The sequence below is a fragment of the Polypterus senegalus genome, chromosome 13 (genome assembly GCF_016835505.1).
Source record: "Polypterus senegalus isolate Bchr_013 chromosome 13, ASM1683550v1, whole genome shotgun sequence".
In the NCBI taxonomy this organism is placed as follows: Eukaryota; Metazoa; Chordata; class Cladistia; order Polypteriformes; family Polypteridae; genus Polypterus; species Polypterus senegalus.
In genome coordinates, this window is record NC_053166.1 from 108648668 (window position 1) to 108673639 (window position 24972).

Here is a 24972-nt window from a genome sequence, read left to right on the forward strand (position 1 = left end):
AAACCAGCCATGTGCATATTGTTTCATTTTGCACATTTTTACACATTGCTCTTGTTGTCAAAAAACTTTCACAAGACATAAGAAGCATGTTTTTACATTGCCAGATTCGTGACTGCAGTATATAATGTATTATAAATTAGTAATAAGAGCTGAAAAGTTGTTCTCTGATTACTGTCCTAATAATGGGCTTGGTGTGATCAACTGTCAAACTCCGAAAGAGTGAATAGATTCATTGTGTCTACTTCACTTAAAATACGAGTGTGCTAATTAAAGTGGTTTATACAAAGTTTTTACTAGATAATAACAATAACAAAGTTAAAGTGAAAGAAGTAGTTGTGTAAGGAAAGAGACACCTATGAATTTGCAAATGTTATTATGGTAATGATCTGAATCTGTCTTGGGCTTTTTTCTTCTTGATCCAACTCATTATGTTTTGCTGAAAGTTTAATAAGACATTGATCACAAAAAAGAATGTGCCTTTTATTTGGTCTATGGTATCATTAGAAAATCCATCTGCACCACTAAATTCTAATGGTTTGTTTTCAGAACCATAAACAACAAGGTTTATGTGGCCGAGGTGAAGGAAAGAGCCACGGCTAAAAGAATATATGAAGAGGCAAAGAAGAAAGGTCGCACAGCTGGACATGTTGGGACTAAGTAAGCAACTTCATTTATTGCACTGCACTTTAAACACAAGGCTACCATAATGGTGCATGGCACAACTGATTTCAGATAGCCATTTTCAAAGGTAAACAGATTTTTTTTTGTCAGCCATTTTCAAAGGAAAACAGATTTTTTTTTGTCAGTAGTTCAATACTTTAAATGTTGTGGTGAACTCCTAAACTAAGTTAACCATTAAAGTAATACAGTACAGTAATTGAGAAGTGATTCTTGTAATACTTAATGAGGGAAATAACATATACAGTCGATTCCGGTTAATTGGACCACCAGTTAATCGGACCAGCCGCTTATTCGGACTAAATCCTAAAGAACCGAAACAGATCATATTACATAAGCCTAATATTGTTAGCTTATTTGGACCAAAATTCCGTTTAATCGGACCAAAGAACGTGACAGAGAATAAGAAAAAGAAGCCACAAGTCGCCCGTGGAAAGCGGATGTAAAGCGCGTCAGCGACACCGGGAGGATCCCAGGGTTCCCCAGGAGAATTTATGCTTTTATCAAAGGTCAGGAAGTCGGAAAATTTGTACCAAGTGCAAACCAGTGGGGGTGAACATGCCTGCCGTTTCTTTCCTAAAACGGACTGCCCAGTAGCCGGTAACATGAAGTCGAGCGTAAACAAGTGCAGTGTGTAAACAGAATGCGTCAGATCACACTAGACAAGTTCTTCAAACGTTGACTGGAATTTGGTAATGTGACCTTCGCTTCGCATGCTGAGTGTCGTGTAGATCGTTTCGAAGAATTTGTAGATTTCTTTTTCAATAAACAAAGTTGTAAGCAACCGTACATGTACATGTATGTAGTTCTTGTTTGTACGCTCGCCATATGCGTGTGCAGCACAATAAAAGTCTTAAGACATTTTAATATTTTACTTATAGCACATCCCGTCTTGGTTGCACATGTATAGGGCATGTTCGTGTAATCGGACCAGCCGGTTATTAGGACCAAAATGATCGCGTCCCAATGTGGTCCGATTAACAGGAATCGACTGTACTGAAAAAAAATCTGTGATAGTTTGATTAAAGAAGGCTCTAGTATGGTAAACATGTTTGAATTAATTTTTAACATGTTAATCTAATGGTCAAGTTGAGAATAAAAATATTATGCATAATTGGCACACATTAAGTTATGAATGATAACAAAAGTATGTGAACATATGATTTATATATATAAAGCAAAATGTAGATGTATTTCATTGCATCTATTTTCAGTATCAGTAAACACCAAATATCAGTCTTTTTATTTCTAGTCCAAAGTCATGATGTGCACATTTGCAGTTAATCACATTGGTTATCAAATTAAATCTGTTTCATCTTATTTTTTAAAATTTTGTTTTATCCAGTCTCATGCAGTACCTGAGATTTGTTTTTCCAATTACATGACCTCTTTAGAGCATTGATTTTGTATACCTAGCCTTGCTTTCCATATTCCATTTACTGTATTTCAAGCTTGGTTTTTATTTCTGGTGCAGAGGTTCTGTATTATTCTTATGATGGATATTTAATTGGGCAGCAAATTCAATATTTAATAGAACTCAGTTTGTTTTTGTATAGTTCTTCTCATGCTCTTCAAAATGTGTTTTTCAGGCTTGGTCTGTTCTTGTGAACATGGTACATGTCCCTGTTTTAGCATTCTGACACTACATGTACATGATTAACCTTTTTCTGAGTCCTAGACCTGCTAATTAAGGCAACTCTAATCTTTCCTTTATTGAACAATATTGCCTATATTGGGCTCTAACCACTATCTCCCAGTAGGGACGTAAACTCCCTATTTAAGGCTTTTTCCTAGTACAGTATGTGACTGCTTGATTCCATAAAAGCAAAGCCAGCCCTTAGAACATTAATAGAGCAAGGGTCAAAGTATAAATTTAAAGACTCCCCACTTTTGATTTTACTGACTCTAATGATGATATTTGCTGAGTATTCCCTCCATATTGTCTCATTGACCAGAGCCTAATGCATAACAGTGCCATTAATGAAAAGGTTAATAGTATTAGCTAATACATGAAAGTGCAGATTTTATCATAAAAAATATAACTAAATTACAAATAGTCATAATTAGTAATCACAAAATACAATAAAACAATAGGTCCCCCACCACCAGGTCCACCATGTCATTTATGCAACCATAAATACCTAAGCTGATGATCTTTGTACATTTCAAGTCAGGGTTCTCCTGCCTGCCCTTCTGTTACCATTTTTAGTTGTCCTGCACAAATTGGTGGTCTTGTCTCCTGTTGGATTCCACAATGCCAAAAAAGATGTTTCATTGCTCCATTCTTCCAGATAGCAATATTATTTTGGATTTTAGTGAAAAAAGTGTTAATGAATGTAATTGAATTCCCTAATCTGCCCCAAAGCTCCGGGTTATCATCATATCTCTGATGATTAGCTTACTGAAAACAATGCTCCACTCAGCTACTCTTCCTAAATTAGATTAGCAGGAGGATGTGAATTTGGGGCTGTTTTCAGCCTGTGTAATCAAGGGGGTTCTCTTTCTAATCCACTGACTAAAATGCCTGTTCTGAAATCTGAAGGCTCCTGGTTTGAATTCCACTACTACCATCATAGCGTGGATGAATAATTGAGATAAGGGAGACAGCCTTATAATAATTGAGATAAGGGAGACAGAGTAATTTCCCAAGCATAGACAGGTCTCAACTCAGCTGGTACTAGTAGGCTTGCTGAGAAGATCAATGGTAGGCAGTCTGATGCATTCTACCTGTCCATGCCTCTAGGTGGGAAATGTTTCCCTTTTGAGGACACTCAATTTTTATGGTGATACCTCAAGTTGGTGAGCACAATGAACAAAAATAATAATTTGTGCAGTCATCCAGATTCTAAAATATTTTGGTAGGCCTATTAGATTCAAAACATTTTGCAAATTTTAAGTTCACTGTCACTTGTTAGGATATAGCAGGTTGGATAATGGATGGATGGATGTTACTTGTTAGAGGCAGTTTTTTCACCCTCTTTTTAACAATCATGCAGTTTTAGTACCAACTGGTCTGTGTGACACTTCTTTACAAACATGCATTGCAAAGTTGGGGGTTAATGCAGTAGAAAGTGATGTATTACAGTACATTTCCTTGTAGCAAAACAAGTGTAGTGCATTACATTTTAAATGCTTGCTGTTACGTTACAGTTGCTGACTTAACTAGAATTTCATTACTTGCATTACACATTTTTTCTAAGCAAGTAAAATGTAAATGTCTTTAAAGTTTTTGACGGAAGACATTCCATTTCACTTAACTTTTGAGGAGGAGAGTGAGGCTACCTAATTGATGACTTCTCTCTAATTTGCACTATTTACACACAGGCATAAGAATTCTTTGAATTTAACAATGAATAGGGTATGTGTTATTTTATATTATATTACTGTGGGATTGTTTTAAGTTTGATTTTTTCTACTAAGAAATAAAGAATTTGACTTTTATTTTGAAAGATAACTATTTTTCTGTTTCACAATACTTTGAAAGATTTAATTAATTTAGAGATTTCATCCCAATGTAAAGGAAATGGTACAAAGTGAATTAAATGTTAGCTACCTTAATATTTTTGTTCATTGTGATATACAGAATCTTGATCAAAGAATTCATAAGGAAATGGTCTTACTATCCAGTTAAATGAAAAGGGCCATGTGTCATAAAAGTAGTGGCATGCAGTTTGATTATTTTTCTCATATTTCTTCGATGTGCCCAAGTGTATAGGTAATGTGAATAAATCTTTATATTTTTAGTGTTTGTAAGTTAAGTAATTGCACAATGTAAATGCTTTAAAACTTTGATAGTGTAAGGAGTAACAAAATGGGATAGACGTGGGTGTATTTGTTGTTTTACACAACAAACACTGCAGGTAGTTGGCCTGCTCAATCAATAAGTTTTCTCATCTCACCATGTATGAGTGGCTAAGTCTGTTTTATTTTTAATTATTGTTGTTTATTTTTTATTAAAAATTATTTTTATGAACTAAAGGTGTCTGCTTGCTTGTCATCCTTTTGCATTCAATTTGGTATATATTTGCATTAATTTAGAGAGTAATGTAAAAGTAAAGTGATCAGTAATTTAATTTTTAATAATTTAATAAGTTTTTCCAGGAGGTAATGAGTAAAATGACCCAATTTGAGACAAATAATTAATAATTTTTAAAGAATTACATCCATTTAGTAACTATACCAACTCTGATGCATTGCTGTTTTAATAAATTAGGGAGAGGGAGACAGAGAAATTTCGCTTGGCCATTAATGTAGAGGCAGAGTCACAGATGACCTTCACATTGACCTATGAGGAGCTGTTGCAGCGACGCCTTGGCCATTATGAAGTGGTGCTGAGTGTTAGGCCGGGCCAGCTTGTTAGCAATCTAACTCTGGAGCTCTCCATCTCAGAAAGGACTGGCATAAGTTTCTTGAAAGTGTTACCTTTGAGAACCACAAAACTGTTATCCAACACAGTGAGAGGTGAGTCAGCACATCTGTTAACTTATTTTAATCCTTATTTGAAACCTCATGTTTGAAAGAGCAATGTGAACGTTAAACCTGCCTCAGTGTGAGAAGAGCAATTCTAGACATTGTGTGATCAGTTGATACAGTGAATAGCAGTTGCTTTGCAATAGAAAGCTATTCCATATGGCCTGAATATTTAGGTAATGTTTAAGTTTTCATCAACCATGTCTAATAGCTTCTTACATTTTAAAGAGTATCTGCTTGGACTACTTGACAGGGTAGATTCTACAAGACTCCCACTGCCCTGACAACTGCCAAGCATAACCCCCTGATGCCTTCTATGATTGGGATTTCTTTTTATGAACTTTTTTTTTTTAACAATTGTTTTTTACATGTAGACTTCATTTAATAACTGTCAATAGCTTCACTTACAAGACCTATTTCTTTTTTAATACAGGAGATGCCAATATGCCACCATCAACAAAGGTTCAGCAGAGCCCAAATTGTGCCCACATCCGATTCACTCCGACTCTGAGGGATCAGGAAACATATTCCACTTCTACTGGCATTGCTGGTGATTTTGTGGTCCAATATGATGTTGACCTCAAAGACCTTATAGGAGATGTACAGGTAGTGACAAATTCCTCACCATCAGAAGGGAACAGTCTCCCCTCCATGTTTGTCATTATTAGTATTTTGCATTGAATTATTCACATTATCTTTATCAGAAGACAGATTTGTAAAGTTCTGACAAGACTAGAACAGGATTTTGTGTTTTTAAGGAAAATGCTTTCCCAAAAACCGTTGATTAAAGAGTAAAGCTAATTCCTACATACATTAATTACACATGGGTTTTCATTGTATACATACTACAGCTGTGGTCTGCTGCAGCCTGCTATCATTTCCCATTTCTTAATTTTTAATGTAGTGCACTTCACTACACTGGAACATAACACATATAAAGTATATATTATATTTTCCCATAGATAAGTATATCGATTAATTCATCCATCAACTTAATTTTTCAACCCCTTTTTTTCAGTAAAGGCCCACAGAGAGGAGAGCATACCCTGGCAGCATCAGGCGCAATAATGCAGTCAGACGTGAACAGGCTGCAGGCTTCTCACAAATTACACACACACTCACTCAAACTCATTTACGCAAAGTGGATCAATTTGGAGTCGTCAGTCAACCTATCCTGCACATCGTTTGGACATTGGGTAAAACCAGTTCTCCTGGAGAAAATCCACACATTTGTAGGAGAAACTGAAAACTCCTCACAGACAGTAAATGACATCAGATTTGAGTCCAGAATTTTAGAACTGGGATACAGCAGCACCAACCACTGTGTCATAATGCTGCACAACTCTGTATACAGACTTTAATAAATTGATTTGAAGTGCAAAGTACTTTGTATGTTTTATTCTAAAGGGTTCAAATAGTTGGAACATAAATAGATGAAAATGCAAAGTCAAAGTCTAGGACAGCTTGTATTTAACCACTTCATGGCCATTCTGAATTATACTACAAGATTGACTGTAGTTTGTGGTTTTAGTGAAACCATACAATGGTCTGACACTAGGTCTGTCACTGCTGATGTTGATGATAACTGTCCTCCACTCTGTAATCTGTGTTTCTTCCAAGACTAGGAAAGGCACTCTATTCAAAGTAAGAATGATACCACAGCAGAGCACCAAGAAAATAAAGATAATGGTAAATGCCTATTAATAATCAGTCATGATGGTTTCCAGAATTGAAGTAAAAATGAAAATGTATTAAGATGAAAAATCTCACCATCTGCTTTAATGAGCCTAGTATGACTTTAGCACATACTAAAAGAATTGAAGAAAAAAAATAATGGGCCTCTTACCTTGATTTTAATATTGACTGATAAATTTCCTCAATTAAGAGATACAGTAGGAAGGTCATACTTCATTGCTCTATTTATTTACAAAAAACAATAAACAATGAGATTGGGCATTCCATTAATAAATTCTGCTTCATTCAAATGAATGAATTATCAGTGTGTCCATTTGCTGAGTCTACTTTATTCAGGTTACAGGCCAACTGTTAGCTAACAGTAACCCAGGCATTGCTCATCCTTTACATGCAATGGTGCTAGCCTGGAGCTTGACACCATCGGCTGCAAAAAAGAGTAGAACTTTCTAATTTAAGTAAAATAGGATATCACTTTTTATTGTATTATGTTAGGATGGATTAGAATTCTGAGTAAGCTGAGTAAAGCTGAGTAAGACGGCATTATAACAGTGTAGGAAATGCAGAAGACATTAGTCAAACAGTTTTGGAAATCTTTTGAATGCAAAGAAGGATATTTCAAATTTGTGGTGCTTGTAAAGTTCTCTGACAGTGTTCTTTGTTCTGTTCATTAACTTTCCAGATCTACAATGGCTACTTTGTGCACTATTTTGCTCCTCGTGGTCTACCCATCATTCCTAAAAATGTGATTTTCCTGATTGATGTCAGTGGCTCTATGATTGGAACAAAAATCAAGCAGGTACTGTATATCTCCTTATGTTGGGTAAAGAGTCTACTCAGAAGATAGAAGGCTACCAATCAATGCTATCCTCCGGCGGCACCAGACTAGACTGCACCTATTTAAACATTATACCCTTGCAGTCTTGCTTGCATGGGTTAAAGTTTCAGAATATCCTCTATGGTGTCCATGGACCTTCTAATGCACAACACCTTCTGAAAATGCATGCATAAGTGCTGGGATAAGGTCAGAATAATATGATAGAGTCCTTTTACAACTACAGTGGAACCTCGGTTCACGAACGTCTCGGACCATGTACAAATCGATTTACGACCAAAAAGTTCGCCAAACTTTTGCATCTGTTCACGACCACACACTCGGTATACGAACAAGCCAGTTTCCCTTTCGGTTTGTGCACACCGATGATTTCTGCACGTGTTCAGTCTCTCCCTGTGCATTCCCTGAGCAGCGAGCGAGCGAGAGCGAGAGAGAGCACAACACACACACGCACGCACACACACACACACACACACACACACATGCGCGCGCGAGAGAGACACACACACACAGGCGCTAGAGAGAGACACACACACACACACACAGGCGCTAGAGACACACACACACACAGGCGCGAGAGAGACACACACAAAGGCGCGCGAGAGAGACAAACACGTGCGAGAGAGAGAGAGACACACACACAGGCGCGAGAGAGACAGAAAGCGCGAGAGAGGGTTGGACGCATAAGGCAGAGAAGGCAGTTAAAGAATGAACCGGGCTTGTTTTTGTTTTCACTTCTGTTTACAGCGATCGGTTTGTAGCATGTATTGTTGCAATGTTACTTTTCTTGGTGGTTTATTAAATTATGGATTTTTCAAATGTTCATTTTTTACCCTGTGCTTAAAACTCAAAGTGTTTTTGTTGAGCAGTTTGTAGCGCTACAGTGTGAACTTTTGCAGTGTTAGTTTTCTCTGTTGTTCAAGGTTTTCTCAGTGTTATTCAATATTTTTACATTTAGTTTACTATTACGCTGTGCATTCTATAGTGTAATTAACTATATTTGTGCTTAAAAATATATTTACATACAGTTTGTACGGTCTGGAACAGATTAATTGTATTTACATAGAATCCTATGGGGGAAATTACTTTGGTTCACGACCAAATCGGTTTACAACCAGAGTTTTGGAACAAATTATGGTTGTGAACCGAGGTTCCACTGTATATCTTAAGTCACTTATTTAAAGAAAACTGAGGGCTTTTTGCTTATGTAAGAATTAGGGTAGCCTTTGAAAAACTACTTTATAAATTTGGCAGTCCTTGTAAAAATACTTCTGTGGATATTTCTTAGAAATCATTTAATGTCAATACTTAGTTAATAGCAATAATAATACAATTTATTTCTATAGCAGCTTTCCCAGTTTAGGTTTTCCTCATCAATTTATTGACATTCCTTTAAAAAACCTTCCCTACTTCCTCTTCAAAAGAATAATGTTATATTTACAAGTCTCAGGTCACCATGAATCTCATAAAACACATTGAGCTGGCATGCTGTCCTCAGACAAAGTTATCTGTTGCGAGAGGTGAATACTGTTGAATCTAGAATACATGGAAAACATGGCAAAGTAATTAAAAAGGTTTGCCTATATTACTGATAAAGTACTCCAGAAAGGGATATATAAATGTACTAGCACAAGTACACAAACAGAAACTTCACTCTGGAGTTACTTCTTCATTATGAATTCTAGAGTCAAGAATGTTCTCTGGAGCCATCCTCCTATGTCTCCTCCTGATACATCCAAATATCTTTGCAACCCTGAACACCAACTTGCATAACATGCAACAGGGTTTGTTTTCGTTTTAGTGGAACTCCTGATTTCCACCTAATGATCTAAGGGGTTTTAGTTTTTTTTTTTTATCCCCACTTACCATTTTCTTACATCTCTGCAGACAGAGTATTTATTTACAGGTAATTCACTTTGGAAGTGGAACATAGCGGATGTGGCAGTATTTCAGTTTTCCATCATGTAATAATGATATATGTTTCTGTTTGGCTTTTTCCTGACTACTATTCCTACCTAACTCTAATGTACATCCCTACTTTGGCACCCACCACAAGAAAGTCTTTCAGAAATGTCAAAGAAGCAAAAGATTGCTTTCACCGGATCAGAGTTTTATAAAAAACACTGTTGCCTTTCTTCTTAAGGATTTCTAAATGGATTGGTATTTATGGCAAGAAAGTGTCAAGGATCCTTAGACAGGATTTTTGAATGATAATGTCTCTCTGTTGTCCTGGTCATGTTTACTTTTCTGAAATAACACGAAACTCTCTAAGATAAGACATGAATGTTTTTAGAAGAACTTTGTTCCATTTGGATGCTAACTCAGTGTGCCCATTTACATGTTTGTCCTTCATTTTAGACTAAAAATGCAATGCAAACTATCCTGAGTGACCTTCGACCTGATGACCATTTCAACATCATCACATTTTCTGATGTAGTGAACATCTGGAATCCAAATAGCACCATCCAGGCAACTCCGCAGAATGTGAAGAAAGCCAAGGATTTTGTCAGCAAAATTGTAGCAGATGGCTGTGGGTATAATACCATCACATCAGTTTTGATGAGAAGCGAGTGAATTGTGAATGTCATGTTCAGCTCAAAGAGGATAGTAGATTAGTAACTAGGAGATGTACTACTATATACAGTGCATCCGGAAAGTATTCACAGCGCATTACTTTTTCCACATTTTCTTATGTTACAGCCTTTTTCCAAAATGGATTAAATTCATTTTTTCCTCAGAGTTCTAAACACAACACCCCATAATGACAACGTGAAAAAAGTTTACTTGAGATTTTTGCAAATTTATTAAAAATAAAAGAAACTGAGAAAGCACATGTACATAAGTATTAACAGCCTTTGCCATGAAGCTCAAAATTGAGCTTGGGTGCATCCTGTTTCCCCTGATCATCCTTGAGATGTTTCTGCAGCTTAATTGGAGTCCACCTGTGGTAAATTCAGTTGATTGGACATGATTTGGAAAGGCGCACACCTGTCTATATGAGGTCCCACAGTTGACAGTTCATGTCAGAGCACAAACCAAGCATGAAGTCAAAGGAATTATCTGTACACCTCCGAGACAGGATTGTCGCGAGGCACAAATCTAGGGAAGGTTACAGAAAAATTTCTGCTGCTTTGAAGGTCCCAATGAGCACAGTGGCCTCCATCATCCGTAAGTGGAAGAAGTTCGAAATCACCAGGGGCCTCATGTATAAACGGTGCGTACGCACAGAAATGTTGCGTAAGAACTTTTCCACGTTCAAATCGCAATGTATAAAACCTACACTTGGCGTAAAGCCACGCACTTTTCCACGGTACCTCATGCCTTGTCGTACGCAAGTTCTCCGCTCGGTTTTGCAAACTGGCGGCACCCAGCGTCAAAGCAATGGTACTGTTCTTGTGTGGTTACACCTTATTTTCATGACGCGGCTTTATAAATACACAGAAACTAACCGCATATTGTTTATTAGTGTAATGCATCTGATTGTAATTAACTCGTAACAATATAATGGTAGAGGGAACAGCCATAGTATTCCAAATACCATAACTGCTTTAGCGTTGTTACTCTCACTTCTCCTTCTTCTTCTTCTTCTTCTTCTTCTTCTTCTTTCAGCTCCTCCCGTTAGGAGTTGTCACAGCGGATCATCTTTTTCCATATTACTCTCACTGCACGACTCGGAGTATTTATATCACTGTATCTGAGTGTGAATCACAGCAGCAGCTGATCGGAAAGAGAATTATCAGTATACGGCATTAAGCACACGCTGTCTCAGCCACTGCAATACGTTTTAAAGCCTTTCCTGTACAGACCTCGCGGTTCAGAAACAGTTTAATCCCAAGAACTTTAAATGCACTCAATCAATTGCACCTTGTAGAACGGTTTGTACTTATAAGTACAATCACCCCACTGTAAACTTGCACTACAGTTATAATATCTCACAACCTGAGTCACTTTATAAAGCACGTATTTACATATGATGACGATATCATTTTTAAGGTGAAATGCAGCAAAAAATGTTTGTTAAATTATACACATAAAACTTTAACTTCATTTAAATAATCTATATTCTTTACTGGGAGTGTCGTGAAGGATAGAATAATTAAACATGTACTACGAAGATATTTCAATGTTCTTTAAACGTTTTGAAGAATCAGCGCTAAGCTTACAGATTGCTTAACGTCTGAGCTCCAGAGGTCCTCTGTGGAGAGAGGAGAACCTTCCAGAAGGACAACCATCTCTGCAGCAATCCACCAATCAGGCCTGTATTGTAGAGTGGCCAGATGGAAGCCACACCTTAGTAAAAGGCACATGGCTGCCCACCTGGAGTTTGCCAAAAGGCACCTGAAGGACTCTCAGACCATGGGAAACAAAATTCTCTGGTCTGTTGAGACAAAGATTGAACTCTTTGGTGTGAATGTCAGGCGTCAGGTTTGGAGGAAACCAGGCACCACTCATCACCAGGCCAATACCATCCCTACAGTGAAGCATGGTGGTGGCAGCATCATGCTGTGGGGATGTTTTTCAGCAGCAGGAACTGGGAGACTAGTCAGGATAAAGAGAAAAATGACTGCAGCAACGTACAGAGATATCCTGGATGAAAACCTGCTCCAGAGCGCTCTTGACCTCAGATTGGGATGACGGTTCATCTTTCAGCAGGACAACGACCCTAAGCAAACAGCCAAGATATCAAAGGAGTGGCTTCAGGACAACTCTGTGAATGCCCTTGAGTGGCCCAGCCAGAGCCCAGACTTGAATCCGATTGAACATCTCTGGAGAGATCTTAAAATAGCTGTGCACCGACACTTCCCATCCAACCTGATGGAACTTGAGACGTGCTGCAAAGGGGAATGGGCGAAACTGGCCAAGGATAGGTGTGCCAAACTTGTGGCATCATATTCAAAAAGACTTGAGGCTGTAATTGCTGCCAAAGGTACATGGACAAAGTATTGAGCAAAGGCTGTGAATACTTATGTACATGTGATTTCTCAATTTTTTTATTTTTAATAAATTTGCAAATATCTCAAGTAAACTTTTTTCACGTTGTCATTATGGGGTGTTGTGTTTAGAACTCTGAGGAAAAAATGAATTTAATCCATTTTGGAATAAGGCTGTAACATAACAAAATGTGAAAAAAGTGATGCGCTGTGAATACTTTCCGGATGCACTGTATGTATCCTAATACATTGCTGGGAGCTGATCTTAAACAAAACAGTCTTTTTTTTTGCTTTTACCTTACTGTTTCATATGTTTTAATCCAGGGACCGACATCAATGCAGCCCTAATGATGGCTGGATCCATCCTCAAGACCAACACCCCAGAGGAACGTTCAGGGAAGCACCGTATTCCTCTTGTTATATTGCTTACGGATGGAGAACCCACAATTGGTGTCACTTCTGGGGAGAAAATTGCTCAAAATACCAAAAAGACCCTGAATTCAACCTCTCTTTTTGGTCTGGCATTTGGAGATGATGCTGACTTCCCACTGCTTCGTCGACTTTCCATGGAAAACAGAGGAGTGGCACGCCGGATTTATGAAGATGCGGATGCTGCTTTGCAGTTGTCCGGCTTTTATGATGAAGTGGCCAGCCCGCTGCTTTATGACATCCAGCTCAATTACCTAGACAACCATGTCTATGATATCACCCAGTCCCTTTTCCCAAACTACTTCCAAGGCTCAGAACTGGTGGTGGCAGGTAGAGTCCAACAGGATGTCAAAAATCTCCATGTGACCATGACTGGTTCAGGACTGGACAAAAATATAGCTCTAGCTAATGATGTGGCAATTGTGAACCCCAGTAATGCATCATTTGGGTGTTCTGGGGAGCTGGAAAGGATACCAAACTTTGTACATCGATTGTGGGCATATTTCACTATTAAAGAGCTTCTACGAGTGCGTATGAATGGAAGTGATCCAGCAACACAAAGGCTGCTTATGGAAAAAGCTACCAACCTTTCACTTAAGTATAACTTTGTCACTCCAGTCACTTCCTTGGTGATAGTAAAGCCTGATGACAATGAAGAGAAATCTAAACAAAGACCACAGAAGGTTACCACAAACACTACTGTGATGACCACCACAACAACTGCTACCAGTGCTAACACTCATACTCCTCTCCTCAAAACTGCTCCAGTAATGGGACACAGGAATTTAACAACCACTGCTAGAAAGCTACCAACACCAACATCTTCTCCCACTACAAGAGCAACTGCAAGATTCAATCAATCCAAACCCATTGTGGATCACCCAAAGTCTCCAGTATTACCTGTTGACTTACCAACAACAGGACAGCCATTTTCCACTTCTTCCTCTAATATACTGGCCACCAATTTGATTTTAACCAAGCAGCCTGCTGTCCTGCTGGAGAATGTTACATCAGTCCTCAGTTATAGCACTGTACAAACAACATCAACGAGCAGCATTGTGGGTTTTCCAGGCTCCTCAACTAGTTCTCCTGTGGTAATGAACTTGACATTTACAGGACAAGCAGCCATCACACCACCTCTCATTCCTGAGCCTTTCACCATACCCCAAGTCACCGAAGAAGCCTCTGTGATACAGGCCTTAATGCAGATAAAGGAGATTTCAAATTTGACCCCACATGATACTGCCAAGGACCTGGATGGCGATCAAATGGGTATGTGAATTTTTTTTGTTGTAACATCAGTAGCCTTATAAATGCTGTTGCAGCTGTTTTAAAATATTTTCATATTTCACTTTAGGTGTACAATTATATTGTGTTTGGTGTCCTTTCGCACACTGGGATTTATCAGAAATATTTGCGACCTGTAGGGGATGTAAGAGCTTCCCAAACCCCAGATGCAACTTCAAAGACACAAGTCCCAGGTTCAAATAAATAATTTATGAAAAGAAAAATACCTTCACCACAGGCTTCTTGTAAAATACAGCACATAAACACAATACTCTTCTCTTTTGTGTCCTTCCTTTGCTCCTCTGAAGCAAACTTTGTCCTCAAACACTCTTTCCTAATTGGTGCAGCTTCTTTTTTGCAGGACCCGGGAGTACTTGTGGTATGATAGTATTGGATGACAGAAACACTTCTGGGCTAGGCCACAAAACAAAGAGGTCTTTCCCCAGCAATGTCCCTAGGTGGCACCCATGCACCCAGACCAGGCTGTCCTTCTCGACTGAAATTTTCATGATGCCATCTGGGCATCCATACTAGGACCATGCCAGAGCCATCTATCATATTGGGAAAGCAACTGATCTAGCCAGACAGTTTCCCCTTGACCATCCATTATTCTTTCACCTAGACTGGGATAGTAACCAAGAACCACTCCATCCATTATGGCTTCTTGGCCAGACCAGGATTCTCTCCTCATCCCAGTCAAGGTCAGAAAGGTCATTTACACATTATAAACAAGTGTACATAGACTGTTTTGTATAGTAACATCAATGCTATTAACATCAAACACCATCTACTTTTGGCTACAATTTGGTTTGCTTTGTTTATGTGTTACACTTAAGACAAACTCTTTTTAACTCTAATTGTGCTTTTACTTGACAGCCTCTCAAAAAGCATTGTGTTCTTGGTGCTTTTATTCTGCCTGATAATACTAGTCACTGTGAATGTTAGTTCATTTAGGAAACTGGCGTCTGTTTTTATCACATGCAACCAAACACATGCATATCCAAGTATTTTGTGTGTGACTGTTAACACCATGGCCTGCGCAGTGTTTGACTCACAAAGTTAGGTGTTCGTGCTGCTTGTTCTGCCTCTGCACATGTTGGTGATTTCTGTAGACCTTGTCTTCCTTTCACAGATCAAGAGATACATGGCCATGTATATAAATTAAGTTATTCTGGGATATGGCTTTTGTCCTCACTGTGCCAAGTAAAATAAAGACAAAAAATAACATGTAGATGTAATGCAATACAATAACCAAAACTTTGTCTATGGCTCTTTTTTTACAGTTCTCTCAGAAGTAGAATCTATTGGTGAGTTATTTTTATATTTTATATATATATATATATATATATATATATATATATATATATATATATATATATATATATATGTTTTTAATGAGTGTCCTTTTTTAAGATGCAGCATAAAATGAAAATCAAGTTCAATTAAATAAATTTTTATATTGAGTTTTTCACTGAATTTGATTTGTTTTTTATGTTTTTTATTAAATTTTTCATTAATTTAAACCTCTTTGCAGAGATCATTTTTTATTTTGATGTTAAAGAATCTCTTTTTCTGTTAATCAAAGACAAACAGGCCAAATTAAATCTACTGCGATTCAATGTTGTATAACAAAACAATGTGAAAACTTTTAAGGGGGTGGATGCTTTTTATAGGTACTTTATCTATCTATCTATCTATCTATCTATCTATCTATCTATCTATCTATCTATCTATCTATCTATCTATCTATCTATCTATCTATCTCAATGAAGAGTAATAGAGAAATCCAAAATGTTTCTTTAAATTGTAACAGAAGATTCATCCAACGGGCTATAGAACAGAAGGAAACATAAACAACATTTACATTTGACAACATTTCTAAAGAATGCAAAATGGGCAGATGCAGGAATTTATGTTCCTGGAGAAAGTAAACTGGGAAGTTGAACTTTAGGTCCACATTTGAACATAATGTAATAAAGTACCTCCTAAGGGTTGTTATGAACTTGCACTTAAAAATCTCAATAGACTCAGTCTTATTATTTCCAACAACTGCAATAACATAAGGGAAGGGTGAGCACACCAAATCAATCATTTTGAACGAAAGTACCTTTTTGCCAGTCAGCCTTTGCTTGAAGTTACCTCTTGACTCTGTGATCATAGGCAAGCATCAGCTTATACTGCAAGCTGGTGTGAGTGCTTAGGTTAGGACATACCATGTATATATTATATTTAAAAGGCTTGTCATTTTTAAATCCATTTGACTCTTAACCCATGATCACTTACTACACTAATCAAAATATCGCCTAACTTCCTGTATGACTTACACTGCCTGGCCAAAACAAAAAGTTGCACTCTTTAATGGTTCATTGCACCGCCTTTAGTTGTGATTACATTGCACATTTGCTGTAGCATTGCTTCAGCAAGCTTATGCAATGTCTCAACATTTATTTTCATCCAGGTTTGTGTTAATTTTCCACCAAAATCTTGTATTGACGATGGGAGAGTTGAATCATGCCATAAAGTCTTTTCTACCACATCCCAAAGACTTTAATGGGGGTTAAGATCAGGACTCAGTGGTGGCCAATTTATATGTGAGAGTGATTCTTTATACTCCGTCAACCTCTCTTTGACAGTTTGAGCCTGATCAATCTCAGCATTATTGTCCTGGAATATGCCCATGTCGTCAGGGAATTAGAAATCCATTGATGGGATAACCTGGTCATTTAGTAAATTGAGGTACTCAGATGACTTCATTTTATTGCTGCATAACAATGCTGATCCTAGACAAGACCAACTGAAGCAACCTCATATCATAGCACTTCCTCCAGAGCCATGTACAGTGGGCACTATGTATGACAAGTCCATCACTTTCTCCGCTTTCCTTCTTACCCTGATGCACCCATTGCTCTGGAATATGGTGAATCTGGACTCATCAGGCCATATGATCATTTCTATTGTTCTATAGTCTGTGGTAGCCAGCCCAGACAGAGACAGGCGGACACGTCAATGTCACCCAACACACGTTTATTTGCCATTATCTATTATGTACAAGTGCAGCACGCAAACCCCAAAGTCCTGGCCAACCAACACTATGCCCCTGTCACTTCTTCAGGCCGCCTCCACTCCTCTCCACCAAGCTCTCTTCTTTCCCGACTCTAGCCATTGTATGAAGGGAGGCGGCCCCTTTTATGCTTCCCTAGATGTGCTTCAGGTGTGTCCCGGCAATCTTCCACCGACACGTCTCAATGTGGCGGAGGTGCCAGCTGCATCCCCTGAAGCACTTCGGGTGTCCCTGCTCCTCTTCCCCCCAGCACTTCCGGGTGTGGCAGAAGTGCTGAAGTCCAGGGTTCCAAAGGCATAGGGGCGCCCCCTGGCGGTGACCACAGGCCCCTACATGGTGGAGTTTTAAAGCTCTGTACCTGTCTCCCCCAAAGGTACCAGGACGGTCACCCCCACATGGTCTGGGGAAGGCGCAAGCCCTCCTCCGGTCCTCCTGGGCGTCCCGGCCGGGTTGCCACCCCAGCCATCTCCGACAAGTCCAATCCAAATGCTTCCTAGTAAATTGAAGTAGTTGTTCCCAAAAAGTTTTCTTCTCGTTATGCATGTAGAAATGTTTGTACTTTCAGTATTAAGTCTATTTGAATACGCAATGGGTGGTCGGAAAATTGAGAGTACACCTTATGAGAAGGATTTAGGAGTCATAGTGGACTCTAAGCTATCGAATTCTCGACAGTGTTCAGAAGCCATTAAGAAGGCTAACAGAATGTTAGGTTATATAGCACGATGTGTGGAGTACAAGTCCAAGGAGGTTATACTCAACCTTTATAATTCACTGGTGAGGCCTCATCTTGAGTACTGTGTGCAGTTTTGGTCTCCAGGCTACAAAAAGAACATAGCAGCGCTAGAAAAGGTCCAGAGAAGAGTGACTAGGCTGATTCCATGGCTACAGGGGTTGAATTATGAGGAAAGGTTAAAAGAGCTGAGCCTGTACAGTTTAAGCAAAAGAAGATTAAGAGGTGACATGATAGAAGTGTTTAAAATTATGAAGGGAATTAGTACAGAGGATCAAGACTGTTATTTTAAAATGAGTTCATCAAGAACACGGGGACACAGTTGGAAACTTGTTAAGAGTAAATTTCGCACAAACATTAGGAAGTTTTTCTTTACACAAAGAAAGATAGACACTTGGAATAAGCTACCAAGTAGTGTGGTAGACAGTAAGACGTTAGGGACTTTCAAAACTTGACTTGATGTTTTCTTGGAAGAAATAAGTGGATAGGACTGGCGAGCTTTGTTGGGCTGAAGGGCCGGTTCTCGTCTAGAGTGTTCTAATGTTCTAATGTACTGTTACTTTTAAATGATTTGACTTTAATATGTGTTTTAGTGATATCTGGTTATGATCTTTCAAGGTTTCTTCCTACAACAACATTTATTTATATAGCACATTTTCATACAAACAATGTAGCTCAAAGTGCTTTACATGATGAAGAAAGATAAAAAAGACAAAATAAATAAAAATTAAAATTAGGGCACACTAATTAACATAGAATAAAAGTAAGGTCCGATGGCCAAGGAGGACAGAAAAAACAAAAAAAAAACTCTAGACGGCTGGAGAAAAAAATAAAATTTGCAGGGGTTCCAGTCCACAAGACGGCCCAGCCCCCTCTAGGCATTCTACCTAACATAAATGACCTCAATCAGTCCTCATTGTATTCAGGGTTCTAATGGAAGAATTTGATGATGACAGTCATGTGGACTTCTGCCCTTTAATTCATCAATGTAAGGACATCACAGTGCTTTGATTAGGTGGTGGTGGCGCAGATCGCCACCACAGAAAACCGGAAAAAGAACAGAAGAGAAAGTAGGGTTTAGTACGGATTTTGGAGCCACCATGAATACTAATAATAATTAATTGAATATACAGAGCGTAAAGATTAAACTAAGATGAAGCTATGAGAAAGTCATGTTAAAGTAATGTGTTTTTAGCAGTTGTGATGATTATTCTTCTCCAAAAGAATATTACACAAAACAAAACAAAGTTTTGGGGACCGTCCCCATATATTGTCATCCAGAAAAATAAAGAAAGAATGATTCAAAGTCTCAAAAACAAAACAATGAACAGTTTTCTCCAGTCAAAATGGCGACTTTATACAGGAAAGGATTATGGGACAGGAAATGGTTGGCAAGAAGTGATGTTGGAAACAGGAACCGGAAACAACGTCATCATGATGGGACAGAAGTGAGGTGGATTGATGGAGCTGGAAGTGACGTCATCATGGTGGGCCGGAAGTGGAGTCGTCGCGGCCATTTTGTAATCCGGAAGTGGAGGAATTATTTTTCTTCAAGTTTTCTGTTGATCAAAAGAGATTCAGGTAAGTACCATGTGACAACCCTCTATCTCGCGATGTTTCACTCACCTTTAGGCTCTTTGACTGCCTCCTAATCACACATGTGTGACATGACCCCCCCCTCAGCCCAGACCCCTCGGGTCGGGCGACCTGCACCGAGAGTTCGTGGACACGAGAGAGAGCATCTGCGTTGGCCTGCAAGGAACCTTTACGATAAATGACACTGAAACGATAAGGCTGAAGATTCAAAAACCACCTAGTGATGCGAGGTTAGACTCGATGAAGGGACATCCACTGTAAAGCAGCATGATCCGTCACCAGAGTAAACTCACGCCCCAGTAGGTAGTACCTCAAAGACGTGACAGCCCACTTAATCGCCAAGGCTTCTCGCTCCACCGCAGCATACTTGGTCTCCCGGTCCAGCAGTTTCCGGCTCAGGTACATAACAGGGTGTTCAGCACCATCAACGCATTGGCTCAGCACGGCACCCAAACCTGTGGCCGATGCGTCGGTCTGGAGGATGAAAGGAACAGAAAAATCATGAGATCTTAAAACAGGTGCTGAAGTAAGGGCCAATTTTAAGTCACTGAATGCTTTCTCAACCGAAATATCCCATACCACTTTTAAAGGTGCTCGTTTCCTTTTTAAATTAGATAAGCACGCAGCAACTTCTGAGAAAAGCGGTACAAAACGACGATAGTAACCTGCCAATCCCAAAATGCTTGTACCTGCCGCTTATTCATCGGACGGGGCCAATTCAAAATGGCATCAATTTTAGAACATTGTGGTTTAACAACACCCCCTCCTACTAGGTAGCCCAAATATTTGGCTTCTCTTAATCCAAAAACATTTCTTGGATTAATTGAAGACCAGCAGACGCTAGCTTGGAGAGTATTGTTTGAACCTGCCATACATGATCCTTCCACGTGCTGGAATAAATGACCACATCATCTAGGTAGGCAGCACTATATGAATTGTGGGGCCTTAGCAGTGTGTCTACCAGGCGTTGGAAGGTAGCTGGTGCCCCGTGCAAGCCAAAAGGAAGGACCCTGTATTGCCAATGTCCACTGGGTGTACTAAAAGCGTTTTTCTTTGGTGGAGTCCGCTAAGGAATTTGCCAATACCCTTCGTCATGTCAAGAGTAGTTAGGAATTGAGCGTTCCCCAACCGATCAAGTAAATCATCACCGCGGCATGGGATACGCATCAAATTTAGAGACCTGATTAAGTCGTCGAGAGTCATTACAAAATCTCCACGACCCATCAGGTTTAGAAACTAAGACAATTGGACTAGACCAAGGGCTATGACTCTCCTCAATAACCCCTAATTCTAGCATTCATCTAATTTCCAACTCTACTTCCTTTCTTTGCCTCCGGAGCCTATAAGGTCTCTCTCTGACAATCACTCCAGGGTTAGTAATAATATCGTGAACAATCAACGCAGTACGTCCGGTATCTCGTCCACAACTTTAGGGACAGACAAGATAGCCGCCTCGAGATCTTGTCGTTGTTTGGATGTCAAATCGGGGCCAAAATTAAGGTGGGCACATGACATAAAAGAGAACGAGGCTGATTGGACGAGGGATCAGGTTCCCTGTCCTTCCATGGTTTCAGCAAATTAATATGATATACTCGTTCAGTATTCGCCGATTAGGTTGTTTAACCAAATAATCAACGAGACCTTTTCTTTCTTTAATTTCATAAGGGCCTTGCCAATGTGCTAACAACTTTGAATGAGAAGTTGGGACGAGTACCATCACACGATCACCCGGGACAAATTCCCGAATGGTGGTGTTTCGGTTATAATAACGGGACTGCGCTGCTTGTGCCTTTTCCAAATTTTCTTTTAGAATAGGTCTGATTTTCTCTAGTCTATCGCGTAATTGCGCGATATATTCAAGAATATTTGAAGTGGGAGGACCTCCTCTTCCCATCCTTCTTTTAACATATCCACAAGCCCTTTGGGTTGTCTTCCATATAATAATTCAAAAGGAGAGAAACCAGTAGAGGTCTGAGAGACTTCCCGATAAGCAAACAAAACGAGAGGAAGCAACTGATCCCAGTTTCTTCCATCCTCGTTAACTACCTTGCGTAACATCTGTTTCAAAGTTTGATTGAAACGCTCCACCAACCCATCAGTTTGGGGATGATAGGCAGACGTTTTCAGATGTTTTATTCGGAGTAATTTGGCTACTTCCCTGAACGTCTCTGAAGTGAAAGGAGTCCCTTGGTCCGTTAAAACCTCTTTGGGGATCCCAACACGAGCGAATATCCCTACTAATTCCCGTGCGATGTTTTTCGTATTAGCTGAGCGCAATGGAACAGCTTCCGGAAAGCGAGTGGCATAATCTACTAGCACCAAAATATATTTAAAGCCTTTTAACGAGGGTTCCAATGGTCCTACGAGATCGATACCGACTCGTTCAAAAGGGATATCAATAAGGGGAAGGGGAACGAGAGGAGCTTCGCGTCCTTCTAGGAATCTGGCGAAGTTGACACTCAGGACAGGAAGCGCAAAATCGCCGGACCTCCTTGTTAATTCCCGGCCAATAGAATCGGAGCTTTATTCTCTCTAACGTTTTTTCGGAGCCTAAGTGGGCTCCTAGAAGGTGAGCGTGTGCTAATTCACACACCTTTCGCCGAAAGTGCGTGGAATTAACAACAACGTTCGCACTTCTCCCTCGTGTTCTGCCACTCTATATAATAATTCATTTTTAAGTACAAAGAACAGCATCGGTGGCATGGGATCCAGGGTTGTATAACCCTCGGTAGATACTACTGCATTCCTAATATTTTTTAAGGAATCATCGTTCCATTGTTCCCTTTTAAAAGACGATGGTGTTAATAGAAATTGGGCAGTTAAATCTTGTATTGGGTCTTGTGCGACCTTAAGGGGTGTGGTTTCTGTCGCCACGTCTTCTACGTTAACTGCACTAGTTCACGCAGAGGTCGATGGGACATCAATTTCTTCACATTGGGTACCCGTATGGGTCCGTGCTACTGTGGGACATGGCGTGGAGGCAGTCGGAGCAGTATTCTCCATTACTAAGCCTAAATGTTTCTTAGGTACAGTTACGTTATTACCGCTGGTAATTTTATTCCAGTCTCTACCCAATATAACTGGAAAAGGGGGATCCGGTAATACAGCCATGGCCATGCTCGTTAGGTGATGATTCACCGATATCACACATCTGGCCGTTTTATAATACTGGATATCCCCATGAATACATTTTAGACTAGTTTTTATCCTAGTCCACTGTTGCGGTAAAACGAAACGGGTGGCAACAATGGAAATGTTACTCCCGGAATCAAACATTGCTCTTACCTTCCTGCCATTTATAATAACTGCACCTGTATATGGAAGAGATAAAGGATTAGTCACAGTGGCACAATACCTTTCTCCCTAACTAATGAGCAATCCATGGGCTCGATGGTACAGTTGGGGACAGATGTCCAATCTCCCCACACTAGAAACAGCGGGGAAGACTAGCACCTCTGTCCCGTTTACGGACGGCAGGCTCGGGAGCTTGTCGGGTGGGCTCAGGAGCTGCCCCACGCCTGTTGGTTTCGGCGTGAGAACCGTTCTGATTGCCCTGATTTGCAAGCCGCCCAGTGGCGCTCTGTGATTTGGATTAAGGAGTCCATGTCATCGAAATTATGTTTCCGTACTTGCTGGGCGATATGGTCAGGGAGGGCATGCACAAAAGTTTCACACGCTAGCAGCTCGGCCATTTTGTGTGAATTATTAATGTCGGGCCGTAGCCAGTGACATACTTTTCCCCAGGCTTCAAAGCCCTGGGTTCTTATCGGTCTCTCGGGATCGAACTGCCACTCCCTCCATTCTCTTGCCTGCTGTTCCGGAGATACGCCGTAGCGCTTGAACACCTCCTTTTTTAGAGCGTCATAATCAGCTGCCTGCTCCTCAGTTAGATCATAATAGGCTCTCTGCGCGCTCCTTCAGGTAGGGAGCCAGTATGTACGCCCATTCCGACCTCGGCCATGCGTTCCGCTTAGCGGTACGCTCGAAGATCAAAAAGTATGTTTCGATGTCGTCCGACTCTGTTAATGTAGTGATAGCAATAGGTGGTGGCCGAGCGACCTCCGTCCGTACACCTGCAGCAGCAGCAGCAGCAGCAGCACGAGCGTTGGCTTCTGCTACTTGGGTCCTTGTCTCGCCCATCTGTATTTTTAGGGTTTGCAGATCGCCCATGATGGTGCTCAGAACGATGTTAAGGTCCTGTTCCTCCGACATCTTTAAACAGACGAAAAACAATCCTTGTCGACTACGCCAATTGTGATGATTATTCTTCTCCAAAAGAATATTACACAAAACAAAACAAAGTTTTGGGGACCGTCCCCATATATTGTCGTCCAGACAAATAAAGAAAGAATGATTCAAAGCCTCAAAAACAAAACAATGAACAGTTTTCTCCAGTCAAAATGGCGACTTTATACAGGAAAGGATTATGGGACAGGAAATGGTTGGCAAGAAGTGACGTTGGAAACAGGAACCGGAAACAACGTCATCATGATAGGACGTGACAACCCTCTATCTCGCGATGTTTCACTCACCTTTAGGCTCTTTGACTGCCTCCTATTCGCACATGTGTGACACAGTATTTTAAAGTGCTCCGCTGTATTAGCCTGGTGAATTCCTATTGGCAGGCTATTCCAGATTTTAGGTGCATAACAGCAGAAGGCCGCCTCACCACTTCTTTTAAGTTTAGCTCTTGGAATTCTAAGTAGACACCCATTTGAAGATCTAAGGTTATGATTTGGAGTGTAAGGTGTAAGACATTCTGAAATATAAGATGAGCGAGATTATTTAAGGCTTTGTAAACCATAAGCAGTATTTTAAAGTCAATTCTAAATGACAAAGGTAACCAGTGTAGTGACATCAAAACTGGGGTGATGTGCTCAGATTTTCTTTTCTGAGTTAGGATTGTAGCATCTGCATTCTGCACTAGTTGCAATCGATTGATGTCTTTTTTTGGTAGTCCTGTGTGTTACAGTAATCTAGCTGACTGAAAACAAAAGCGTGAACTAATTTTTCAGCATCTTGCAGTGTTATAAGAGGTCTAACTTCTGCTATATTTCTTAAGTGAAAAAATGCTGTCCTAATAATCTGATTAATATGTGATTTAAAATTCAGGTCAGAGTCAATAGTTACTCCTAAATTCTTTACCTCTGTCTTGACTTTTAATCCTAATGCATCAAGTTTCTATGACATTTCTTCTGTGAAGTTGAAGGTTCACAACGATCCCTCCAGGCTTTAATGATGTATTGGATGATTCTTAAACCAT

General features: G+C 39.8%; 1 protein-coding gene across 4 annotated transcripts in view; it reads left to right on the forward strand.

The window, feature by feature from the left end:
• itih6 (inter-alpha-trypsin inhibitor heavy chain family member 6) overlaps window positions 1-24972 on the forward strand; it is a 119204-nt gene that overhangs the window by 64521 nt on the left and 29711 nt on the right. For all 4 annotated transcript variants that reach the window (XM_039774456.1, XM_039774458.1, XM_039774455.1 and 1 more), the window contains exons 4-10: window positions 547-657; window positions 4892-5139; window positions 5582-5754; window positions 7523-7639; window positions 10034-10205; window positions 12931-14307; window positions 15606-15629. In XM_039774456.1, the coding sequence (XP_039630390.1) occupies window positions 547-657; window positions 4892-5139; window positions 5582-5754; window positions 7523-7639; window positions 10034-10205; window positions 12931-14307; window positions 15606-15629 (2222 nt within the window). The remainder of the gene's footprint in view (window positions 1-546; window positions 658-4891; window positions 5140-5581; window positions 5755-7522; window positions 7640-10033; window positions 10206-12930; window positions 14308-15605; window positions 15630-24972) is intronic.